The sequence below is a fragment of the Clinocottus analis genome, unplaced genomic scaffold, assembly GCF_023055335.1.
Source record: "Clinocottus analis isolate CAN_PGR_092001 unplaced genomic scaffold, fCliAna1.0.p SCAF_2, whole genome shotgun sequence".
Classification (NCBI taxonomy): domain Eukaryota; kingdom Metazoa; phylum Chordata; class Actinopteri; order Perciformes; family Cottidae; genus Clinocottus; species Clinocottus analis.
Window position 1 is genome coordinate 6,025,192 of NW_027175931.1, and position 12,800 is coordinate 6,037,991.

The 12,800-nt window shown below is 42.6% G+C and overlaps 1 protein-coding gene across 1 annotated transcript; it reads left to right on the forward strand.

The window, feature by feature from the left end:
* Positions 1 to 1,277: 1,277 nt before the first annotated feature.
* sgcg (sarcoglycan, gamma) lies at positions 1,278 to 12,406 on the forward strand. The gene is made up of 9 exons (XM_068585881.1): positions 1,278 to 1,429; positions 1,605 to 1,816; positions 5,047 to 5,248; positions 6,122 to 6,226; positions 7,251 to 7,338; positions 8,223 to 8,342; positions 9,664 to 9,736; positions 10,009 to 10,132; positions 10,974 to 12,406. Exons 3-9 carry the CDS (start codon positions 5,054 to 5,056, stop codon positions 11,139 to 11,141), a joined length of 873 nt encoding a protein of 290 aa, XP_068441982.1. The 5' UTR covers positions 1,278 to 1,429; positions 1,605 to 1,816; positions 5,047 to 5,053; the 3' UTR covers positions 11,142 to 12,406.
* The last annotated feature ends 394 nt before the right edge of the window (positions 12,407 to 12,800 follow it).

Genomic DNA, 12,800 nt, shown 5'->3' on the forward strand with positions numbered 1-12,800 from the left:
TACTACAACTGACAGCTGGCTGCATTATTGTAGTGTTGTTTTTTGCACCATCAACATATCCGCAGCACACATGCCACATAGTCATGCACGAGTTTCATCATGTTGATCTGAGCTGAAATTATTGATTTGTATGTTGGTGAACAATACGGCTTGTGAATGCTAAAAGTGTCCTTTTTGTTTTGTGCATCTTGGGATGATATAGCTCATAAGCCTTTCTTTTAGAGGAACCTTTGTTTATGCTACTATAGTTCGCACTTTTGTAATTTCAGTTTTGTCTATTTGGTCGTTGAGAGTTTAAGACGGTGCTCTGAGTTTGCTTTGTCTCGCTGCAGGCCATGTGTTGTGGAGCACTTGGTGAGTTCTGGTACTCATTTTGAGATCATTCTGATGGTGGGTGTGTAACCTCGTTGTCATGTATTCCTCGCTTTTGTGTTCCTGCACAACCATCTGCCTTTTTATGGTGGGTGCTGTTCTGATGTTCATTAGAAAAACGCCATCCACTAGTTCTGTCGTGTTGATTTATTTGCCAATTCACTTGCCTCCATTTTTCAAACTGATTTAAGATCCTTGAATTGCTCCTGTGGATCAGAGGTTGCTGGGCGGGGAATCGGCTCTGGAAAGATGGATGCTGTATTTTGTTACTATCCATATGAGAATCTGTCTTGTACCCATTCTAGTGGAATGGGAACTCTATATTTAGAGAATGTAAGAAAGGTGTATGTTTCCGTTTTTGTCTCGTATTTTTAGTTTGGTCTTTTCAGATGTCAAGGTGGAACCTCGTTTTGGTCAACCTCGGCAGTCAGTTGAGTGACATGTGAGGGTTGTCAGCTGATTAGTGTCGCCTCGGTCCTTGAGCTATAAAAGCGGGTCAATTTGCTCGCTCTCTCCCTTCCTGCAGTTGACACCCACTCTGCATCGTATTTGTTTTGCACCTTCACAACACACACACGCCACACACTCCTTTCATTGTCATACTTTTTCCATTGTTTGTGTTTAGCTTTGACGTCTTGTCTCCGTTCCCTTCCGACACAACCCCTGAGCTAGTTTGAAACATCTATTTTAGTTATAAAGGACGACCTTGAAGCATTTACCTGCAATACATATCAAAAGTTCTAAAACATGTATTATTTTGCAACTGAAATAATGCAAACCCTTGAATGAAACAATTCCCATTTCAACAACCATAACCTCCCCCTTCTGCCTATTAATACGTTGTGTTTGCTGTCGGTCTCTTCTGCCACTCTGACTAACTAACTGTCCTCCACAAGGTCCTCCTACCCCCCCACCCTTTTCACCCAACCGGCTGCCTGTCACCCAGCGGAGCTATCTGAAAGAACAGCTTAACTTTCTGTTGAGAGCCATGACTGAAGTCTCAAATTAGACTGGACTGCACCGAGCCTTGGGTCGGGCAACAGAAAGTGACTCACTGGTATGCGTGGCAAACAACTGCCTCTGTATATTACGGCTGGTTTCTGTGTGAGAGAGATTGAACCTCCCTCCACTGATGGGTTAATCCCCCCCCCCCCCTCTCTCTCTCCCCACCACTCCTCTCCTCTGCTTCTGTATCTCTCTCATACACTCTGATGATATTCAAATGTCTGCAGGAAGGCTGGGAATGCAGAGGGAGTGGTGGCGGGAGCGCCGTCTCGCGGCGATCATCCAGCGTGCACCCGGAGCTGGATTTATGGCACGCAGCTGTTGAGTGGCTGACAGACGAGTGAGTGGCTCAAGCGCTGCTGCTTCTCAAGCTGCTCTCACCAGCCCGAGCTCTGCTTACCGGAGAAAAGGGGACTGCTGTGTCCGAACAAACACAACGGTGAGTCCTCTGCCCTTTCTTTCACCAATACTGTCATTGTGTGGATCTTTCAGAACTTCCTCTTAAGGTAATGTTTATATAAAGGCAAACCCTTTCACCATGCTGCACTGTTTCTCTCAATGTATTTTTTTGCTTTGTGTCTCACAATGAGCTGTGACTACTTTGTAGTTTAAGGGGAAAAGTGTTTTAGGTTGCCGGCTGTCTGCGGTTTTACCGTACATGGCCAGAAAGATTGGAATACAAAAATAACTTTAGCAAAAGAGCACCGTACTAATGGTTTGTGTATTATGAGCAGTACTACAGTGTTTCCTCATTTTCCATTAGTTATACGTGTGTAATGTGTGCGTGTGTGTGTCCTGCGCTGCCTTTTTTAAATTTAGTTCACAATGCTGAGTCCTATTTTTAGAAGTGAAGGCATCAAAGTGGAGACATGACGCCGGCTACTCTCTAGACAGACACAAACTTCAGCCCCGTGCTCGGCTTTCGATCGCTGCGCGCCTCTCACACAGAACTCCTGAGCATTCCTCTGGGGACGTTCTCCACAATTTGAGCTTTCCTAACTCACTGAAACTTTTGACATTTGGTCTCTGAGCAAGATGGAAGCCTGGATTTCGAAAATACAGCCGGACTCTGTGGATTCAAGGCAAGCAGTTTGCCTGCCGATCCCCCTTGCTCTCACCCAGAGGTCAGGGACCGAGCCAAGCGAGGAGCATCACTTGTTTCAGGTTAATTGAGAGGGCGGCAGAGGATTGTCCCGCTAACAGTCTCTTCATCTATGGGAGCAAGGGACTGTTTGAGGTCTGCAGTGCATTTTCGAAACTTGCATCATTTCAGTCTCTTGTGGTATAGAATCCCATATTTGTCTCAGGTTTGAGAATCTCATTTGAAACAACCAGTTTCTCACCCGGAGCCTGACAAAAACTATTTTCCTCGAAGGTCGGACTGTATTTCCGATCAAAGTCCATGAATTGAGCATTCCTGGCACGTGAGCAGGGAGACCGTTCGGGGAGTGTTTTTATTTGGGTTGCTATGGAAGGAGCAGTTTGTGGCTGAGGGGCCGGTGGTTACACTGAAACTGGAGCTGGAAGACGCCTCTAAAGAGCCAGTTTCAAAACTGCGGCCTCTTCCCACTGTCGCTGGAGTACAGGGTCCTTTTTAATGCCTTCATTTGAAGTCATTAGTCTGGGTTAAAACAAATCCATTAACGCCATAATGAACAAAATCAGAGCTCTTCCACCTTCACCACTCATTTGCCCAAAGTGTAGAGCGGCCTGATCAACATGTTAACACGCAAATGATCTGTGGTTGTTAATGGCTATAGTGTGGGGATATTGGAATAGGTCAATTTAACAGACACTAATTCATCTTGGTCCTCATTTTAGCGTCAATGGAGAACTCTGCATAGACCTTTTTTACTTTACTCTTTCTCTGCTCCGTTACGGAGACTCAATTTGTCATCGTGACTCATTCTCCGGATATGCTTGATACATTTAAATGAGGAAAAATGCATTGGGGGAAAAGGAGCATTTTACATAACTTACTACTCTTCGACCTTCGATCTCCTCTCCCTTGTGGAAAAGCCTCCTCCTTTATTTGGAGAAAATTCATTTTGTTTGGTTGTGAAAAAAAGTGCTATTTATCACAGCTGGGCTTGCAGGCCATGTGACTGGTCCTGTGGAGAGGCGGGGATCGGTCATAGAAATACACTCAGCCTTTTATGAAAACACATCTCCTCCCTGTGTTTACTGCACGCAGCAAGAAGCGAGCTGTGGAGACTATAGTGCCTTTTATTATCGCCTCTCTAAAATATCTCCTGGACCTCAGTGAGCTCAGACTCCAGCAGCGAGCACGTTTGCTTTTTATTCACCACCGCTTGCTCAGCGGGTGGAATATTCACCTCATTATTTACAGAAACGCAGCTTATTTTCACTTGGCCCTTTTCTGCTGGTAGCCCCGTCTTCACACGGGAGTCACAGCGCGATGATGTGCCCAGCTGAACATCTGTTAATGTCAGAGAAGAAATTTTGGTTTGAAAAGTGGCTCCTTAACATGATGGAAACCGCCTTTCACCGTGGCAGTAAGATGCAACATCTGTCCCGTATGTAAATCAGCCACTGGAAGAACACCACTGAGACCACCTACACGGCTTTGTTCAGATAACTCTTCCTATTAAGTTTTTAGATGTGGCAAGTATGAAGTATTGATGAGGAGTTTGTTGCTTGGAAAAGCTGCGGTCTGTCTTTTTGCTTCTGACGGATCAATGTTTTTTTTTGATGAACTCATAATAATCTCCAACCGACCGCATTTTCTCCAGGCCGTGTCCTCGGACGAAAGCAGCTTTCGCTGCATCTTGTCAGGTTATTAATGCAGATTATTCACCTTGGCTCCTCTGTGCTCAAACACACACACACCAACAGTGTCGTTGTGAAATCTGTCCCTGAGGTTCCCTGTTGTCAGATGGTCTAAATGTGCTGACGAGGAGACTTGCTCACAGGTCCTGCTGCTTTCCTGCACTTGGAGCTCCGCTTGGCCTCACGTGAGCTGAATACACAAATCTACGGTTTGTTGTAGTGCTTGCTGTGGTGTGAAATATGCAGACATTCATCTCCTTGGTTTTTGTCACTGATAGCCTGCTGCTGCGTAGCCAGAAAGTAAGTGGCATTTTCATTTCTGCTGGAAGTTCTGTCACGTTTTCCAGTGGTGGAAATAGCCCACGTCTCCATTACTGGGTGTGTGCATGAGCTCTGGGCTCATGATTGATACACTGGACATTGTATGGAGGTACAATGCGGCAGTGTGCATGAACACAACAAAAAGTAAAGGCTTGACCTGAACATGTGCGCAATTACATTTTACAGGATGTGTAAAAGCTGCTGATATGTCACTTTTAAGAGTTGGTGGAAAAGTGAACGATTTTTAAATGTTTGTGTTCCTTAACTTCTGGGTGTTGGAAAAAGCAAATGTTTGCACAAAAACTTCTATGTCGGTACCCTGCTGCCTCAAGTGATTACAGCTTAGTATCATATAGATATAGTGTTGGTTTTGTCATCGTAATTCTGTATGAGCTTACATATTTCCTGTATTAATAGTTGCTGTTTCTCTGACCCCAGACAAACCAACTTTGTGGCGTGTTGTGTCCAATCTGGCCGAACAGCTTGAAAGAGCAACGTGTGTTTTTTTCTTTAACATCTGTGTCTGTTCTCCTACATGCCTCCATGTGATGCGCTCAGTCGGCAGATGGTGCGGGAGCAGTATGTCACCACCACCCAGGGCAGCAGCTCGCCCAGGCCGGTGCCCGACCACGTCTACAAGATCGGCATCTACGGCTGGAGGAAGCGCTGCCTCTACTTGTTTGTCCTGCTGCTCATCATCATCTTGGTGGTGAACTTTGCCCTCACCATCTGGCTCCTCAGGGTGATGTGGTTCAACACGGTACGCGTGACTCGCCTTGGCAGTCTGTATTTTCAGCAGGAATAGCTTTCACTCCTTTTTGTTCCCCCTTTTCTTTTGAAACTGGGCGATGTGGAGAAAAATAAATATTGCTGTGTTTTACCAAATGACTCGATATAGGGTTGACTATTTGCTTTCACCGTGAGATTTATTTTAGATAAAATAGGAATCAATAATGTACATAATATAGAGGGTGAAGGTAAATATGAGGGCAGTCGAGGAGGTTCAGTAAATTACATCACTTATCTGTGATATGTGCCTTTTTGAAACCAGGAAAATCCAAAATTAAGACAATATCTTGTCTCATCGATATATTGCCCAGACCTATCGTCTATCCGCGCTTCTTTCATATCTTCAGTGTTTATTACATCGCTTTCTTATATTTTTTCTAAAGTTTGGATTGTGTATCTATCACATTGACCCCATGATACTGCTTATTATATTTAACATTAGCAGTAGCAGCGGTAGTATTATCTATTAACTGGTGTTTGGAAACCGGTTAGCTTGTGTTTTCTTTTCCATGCAGTCTTGTGGGCTTCTCAAGTCCAGATGGCGACCGAGGATTCATGCACAAAAAGGCACTCGACAAACCTCCGCACACACTTGGATACACACACAGTAGATTTAGCTGTGCAGGCACTTCAAAACTGTCTGCTTTGGTCCATTGTTAAGCAATTCACATTTGGAAACCTGTGAAGTGGTTGGGGGACAAACTTTCTAATGTCCTTACCTGCCATATGTTACTTACTTGGCAGCTGATTTACAGCTAATATTTCAGCTTTGCACATTCTGATCTTCCTGTTTTTTTTTGTTGTTTTAATACCGGCCATGTTTCATATTTACCTGTCCATGTAGGAAGGGATGGGACTCCTACAGGTAAACTCAGAAGGGGTCAAGCTGGAGGACGGCGAGTCTGAGTTTCTTTTCCCCGTCTACGCTCAGGAGATCCACTCCAGAGAAGTAAGATAATCAGGAACACACACTTCCTTCTGTTCCACATTCTTCTTTACTCTTCTCTCCCCCCTTTTTTCTTCTCCCTGTCTACCTTCCGCTCTCCTCCGCCTATCTCTTTCCTGCTACTCATGCTTCTGATTACTCAGTAAAGTGGCCTGACAGCCTTTCCATTATTGCGTCTCACTGTTAAAACCTGATTGTGAGTTGGATCTGCGCAAAAGTAAACGTACCGTCGGCTTCTAAATCCAACTCCTTTTCTCAATTGCATATTTCTGACTACTTTTTTTGGGGGATGTATCAGAACAAACTGGATTTAGCAGTCCCACTCAATGCACATGGTGTGCAGCGAGCTCCCCATTAACCTCGGGATATTTGCGGTGGGAAGTAGTTTACGGTCGGCCTGCTAGCAGCAGATGGGAACACTTTGCTGCAGTTGTTTACATGTTATGTCTTTTCTTGCTCATAGCAGCATTTTTTTAGCATTCGTTCTTTATGGGCCTCATTAAAAAGGTAATGTATTCCTCATTTATGGACTGCCACTTTCTCTAATGTAGCCTATGGATTTCTAATGAGATTGAGGATTTATTGAGCCACCCCGTCCTTGTGAAAAGTCTTTACAAGTTTCATTGTTCACTGAATTCCCATTTAAGCTGCATAGGAACAGTGAGTTATTGTTAATGGCATGCATCCAGTAATTATTACACATTTTCACTTTTAAACGTTTCACAAAAGTGTTTCTCATGTTTGTTGAAAAAAAAAAAAGAAAACATAAAAAAACACATTCCATGTATGATTTCATTATATAATTTGTTTTGCTGTGGGATTATCATGCGTTTTGTTCAAGTTAAATCAAAAAAGCTAAAATAAGTCATTTTGTAAATTAAAAAAACCCCCGACCAAACTTGTTGTCCAATTCTAACAATATTATTTCACATAATAAAGCTCCATTTTCACATGTTTTGTTGTTGTAAATGTACCGTATCAGTTGGATATACAAAGAATGCTAAAACGTCTTCTTTCTTTTTTTCAGGACTCTTCACTTCTGGTGCACTCGTCGGAAAATGTTTCGCTCAATGCCCGCAATGAAAATGGTGATGTCACGGGGAGGGTATCTGTGGGTAAGAGCCTGAAAGAGGACACATGACACATGTACACACAGGGACACATGGAGCACTCATGCATCACAAAGTATCCCATTGACGTATGAGGGCAATAGTAAAGTCATTCATGCACTTGTCCTGCAGCGATTCCTCATCCAACATTAACCGTGACAGGAAGCAGTCTTTCCATTTGTAATCTCTTCGATTTCCATCTAAAATCCATTAAATGCACAATTTTTCTCTCCCTACCATGGCTTCTGGGCTGTTCTACATTACACAAAGGGCTCTAAGGCCTGTGGAGGATCATATTTGTGAGTCTTTTATGGCTCGCCAACGGCGGCGCCGGGATCTTTTGTCACAATTAAAAGGCCAACAAATGACCCAACTAATTGCGGTGTTCCGCGGTGCCGCTATGTGTCCTTGATCATTAAGCCGTAAGAAGCTAGCCTGCATAATCTCAGCACTCTGTGAGTAAAAGTGAACCGCTTGTTAGAGAGGGGGAACACGCCGGTTCACAGTTGTAGGTGCTGAAGTGCATTAAATACCTCACTGACTGATCTACCTGCTTAAGAGTCTCCTCTCCTGGGGCCGAGACCGCTAATGTGTCCGAGATTATTTGACTTAACCCTTCAATACGTCGGCCATCAGTCTGAGCCGTGGTGTGGTCACTTGTTTGTTGTGTATTTTGTCATTTCTTTTCAGAAAGTGGTTGTTTACTCCCTTTTTTCTTTTGCCACCGCCTGTGAGGAGGTTGAGATTTCCCACGTAGCAATGCTTGAATCGGCTTCATTATATTCTCTAAGCTCTGGAGATATGATAAGTGTGAGGAGGAAAGAGATTTGATTGTCATTGTAATATTTCCAAACCCCTTCAGGTATTCTTGCTTGTTTTTGTTGTTGCAGGTCCAACGGAGGCTCAGGGACACACTCGAAATCTGCTCATTAACTCCCACAATGACAACATGCTGTTCACTGCAGATGGCGACCAGGCTGTGATTGGACCCGACAAACTACGAGTCACAGGTATACAATCGGCGGCCACCTGCTGCTTCCTCGGAAGTATCGCCCTCCTCTTGGCTGAAATGTTTGTTTTCCGATTTTTGAAAAAAAAAAGACAATATTGACGACAGATGTGAACACAACGGGTGCAATTTGGTTTGATGGCAGGTAGCTGTGCTACAATCCAGCGGCCAAGGACAAAGACGGATGCAGTCATTTTCACAATCATTCATGTCATTCTGTCGAGTGCGTGGATATCTCTAGATATACTCTAAAGCACACTTGCATATAAATGAAATGTCAAGAGCTCGGTTATCTAACACCTGAGCATGCATTAATGGCATGTAGGTGAGATCCATCACGTTAAGATTCTAATCGAGCATTTTTGTTTTTTTTATCTGCAATTTTGAAGCAACAAACTACATTTCACACCTCAGTACCACAACGTACACACAAGTACACAAAGTGTTGATGGGTAAAGAGTAACAGGCTATTATCACGCTGTGCCACCCCCGATTATCTTTTCCGTCCCGCTTCCTCTTACTGTCTTCATGTCCAGTGTGTGTGTGTGTGTGTGTGTATGTGTGTATTGATTATATTGTGGGTCACGGACCACACTCTGTGGGGCTGATTAATGTTGAAGGGTGTCATCGCCAGTGTAAGCTGATTGCTAAATTATACCCAAGGCCATTCTGGTCGACGAAGAGAAGCCCACTCCTTTTAACGGCTTCACAAATTGAAGTAACACAGTTAAAACCTCGCTGGCTGCTCTGCTGGACTGTACTGATGCACAGCGGGGCTCTGAGCTAAATGGCAACGCTCACATGCTCAATTCAAGTACACCTTTAACAATAATTACATTAAGTAATTGGCACAAAAACACAAAGTATGTAAAATATTCAGTGGTTGATATTTCACTAAAAGCCAACATTCTAAAACAAGGGGATCCCTTAAGTCAGTATTCATCCTTTTGGGAGCATGAACTAATAGTCCAGATATTTTAGTGTGGACCAAAACGATAGCTGACCATCAGACACAAGCTGCTGTCGGGACCAAACACGTGACAGTTCACATGCTGCAGGTTCATTGCTTTGTGCTCATTAGATGCTAATCTGAAGTAGTTGAACATTTCTTTTGAGGATTTATTTCAGTCTTTTTTTGAATGCTAGATGGCAGACAAGTGCTGATTTGGAAATGACGGGGGACGTGCATTTCAACAATGAGCAGTATTTAAAATGTTACACAGACTCGGTTATGGGATCAGCCTACAGGTGTGTGCATCAGACCCTCAGACCGCAGGAGGTTCTTTAACACACCTTTTTGATACGACCCTTCTCTTAATCAGGGCCTGAAGGAGCTCTGTTCCAGCATTCAGTGGAGGTGCCCCTGCTGAAATCTGAACTTTTAAAAGACCTGAGGTGAGCATTTCGGCCATCTTGTACAGGTCATCTTACTGGAGAATGCATTCAGACTTGAACTCCAAAGTACAAGGAAGATATTCAGAACACAGTCAAGTCCTTGCAAACAAATGTTCAACATATATACGTTGGCCTGTAATAGTCTTTACTGAGATGCATGCTGTGTTAATTGAAACTAAAGAGAATATTTGTAGTGTTCTTATTAACATATAAAGACGGGTGAACATGAAGAATGGAGGCTGCACTTCTAACACTGAGCCGTTTTGTTTTAGGCTGGAGTCTCCGACTCGCTCTCTCAGTCTGGCAGCGCCAAAAGGAGTTCATTTCAAAGCGCTAGCCGGCAACATTGAAGCTGCTTCGAACATGGATGTCATTCTGCAGTCGAGTATCGGACTGGTAAGAAAAGCAATGTTCACGTCTCAAAGTCTTCAACATATAAGGTCTGTTTTTTTCTCCCTTTTTGGATTAACAGATGAATATATGCAGTATGCTTTTGCTTCACGCTTCTCTAATCTCTCACAGTCACACCTGGGAGCTTTTCATCCCAGTGAGCCTCACTCCAGTGCAGTTTGACAGTAGCTCTGTATTTTCCATTTGTTTGACGTTTTTTTGTCCAAAATATCTTCCAGATTGCTCTGCGAGAGCTCAATGGACCATTTTACTTTAGTACGAATGTTATCCATTGCTTGTGGTTGGAAAGGGAAGACACTGACATTATACTTTAGACTTTCAATGAATCTTATTTGCGTCCATGAGAAGTTCTTTATGAAGCCGAAAAGAAAAAAAAATGTTGTAAAGAGTTAATTTACCTTTTGAGCACTGTAGGTCCATCGAGGTGCAGTGATTTGTAGTTTCCATGTTTAGATTGAGTTTTGGAGAAAATGGCTAAATAAAGCATTTATATCCCAGGCACTGATTTGACCTAAAGCAGTGCTCTTTTCTTGCTGTAGGGAAGAACACTGGATGTTAATCTGCACTAAACTGGTCCTTAGTATTTATTTGAATGTTTACATTCTTTGGTTTTCAGTGTTTGTTTTTCCTGCCACGCGAAAGTAGACTTTAATCACATTTATATAACTTCCTTTTTGGATCAGTGCACTGGTTCTGTCTCCCAGCATAATGTGTTGTTATGTGTGTGTGTGCACTCGGCCCTAAGTGGAAAGAATGAAGCGTAGTTATATTTCTTTGTCGATTCAACACGACTCTTTGGTCTCTCCTTGTGCTGTCTGCTGTGCAGCTGGTGCTGGATGCTGAGACGGTGCGCATGCCGAGCCTGCCCCAGAGCGAAGAAGGGGTTTCTGGAAATGCTCAGGGTCTCTATGAGGTCTGCGTTTGCCCCAGCGGCAAGCTCTTCCTGTCCAAAGCTGGGGTCACCTCAACTTGCAGCGAGAATCAGGAGTGCTAGAAAGACTCTGACAAGGTAATCGATTTCCCATCTCTCTGTAGATGCATCTTCTGGGAGGCAACAAGCACAACTGTTTATATTCGGCCTGGAGTTTTTTTGTTTTAAATCTTTATACCACAGTGGGTCTCTGATGATATCAGAGAGAAGAGCCCACTGGCACATCGAGGCCTGTAAAAATACAAATGCCTGCTGGCGTGCATGGAGATGTCATGGAATGCATCCTTTTAGTTGCATTTATGATCTTCTAACCATTCAGCTGAAACTCATCTTTCCAAATGTATCAGCATCAGAGTGTAAAGATTTTTTTTTTTACACACACAGTATCATGGCTGGGCAATGAGGAGCTGGTAACAGCTTACATCCTATGCAATATTATCTTGTGGTGCAATAAATAAATTGATGCATATGAAGGGCTTGGAATAATAGAGAAATCTGTCAAATGCAGAACGAATGTTTGTTTTGGTCTACATATGCCCTCATGGGTCCAAGCCCTTGGTATGTATTTTTTTTGTCTTGGTGTTCCGCATGCTTTTATTTAATTTGGGGGGAAATTTTGTGAAATGCTGGTAAATATCTTGTCATTGTCACTTGTCTTTTTTTTTTCTTAATAAAACACGAGGCATCAGACTTTTTTCTTTTCCTTTTAATGACTTTTTGAGATTAAAATACCATGTCCTTATGGTACCATGAAGTAGTTCTAGTGTGTTATCATGTGTGTGTGTGCAATTGTATGTTTTCTTTTAGTTGCTAAACTTATGTATGTTTTGGCCTGTGTATATTCAATCCCCACCTGAGCATGCAACTATGCCTTAGCTGCAAGATCTGCAAGGTCCGTTTGAACCTCATTTACAGCCAAAGGTCTATGACCTAAAACACATTACTGTTGACCACCTTAACATGGAAGCAAAAATTAAACAAGAACTAAATGTAGTTATGGGCGGTTAAGATTCTGAGTGAAAAACAATGGTGTATTTAAGTTTAGCTTTTCAATCAAATGTCTTTTTTTTTTTTTTACACAAAATTCACGAGGGATGATAGACTACATTTGCGTCTGTAAGATGAAGAATCTGCGTTCATTACATCAAAAAGGGCAATATTTTGTAATGGCTGCATTGAGTTTAGCATTAATTTAACGGCAAGACTGCAGAAGTAATATCTCACAATTTCTAAGTAGATAATTTGCAATTGTTACATGTTCTGGCATTTTTTTGATAGTGTGTAATGTGTATTTATTTTTGTATGTTGAATAAAATTTGTGCTACTCTTTGATGCGGCTGTTCATTCTCATACTTGTTTTTCTGCAGACTGGTTTTGTGTTTAAGTTTATGAACAATAAACGCACCGACTGCCTGGCTTTTAATGGCTCTCTGGTGCACTCTAGTGGACAATCAGTGCAGTACCGCAGTGTACACACTCCATTGACTGACACCAGCAAACAAAGAGAGCAGTATTCTGATAATATTCAGTACTTCCCAGTAATATCAGCACAGGTTTGACCTTTGTCAGTATAAGAACTGGCTCTGAATGCAAATCCAATGTTTTCAAATAATAACGTATAAGAAAGTATTTGTTTCTGCTCTAAAACACTATTCCATAACTGAACTGCATCTCTAAAATAAAACAAATGTCAGCTTTGTAATCAGAGTATGTTAAATTAAA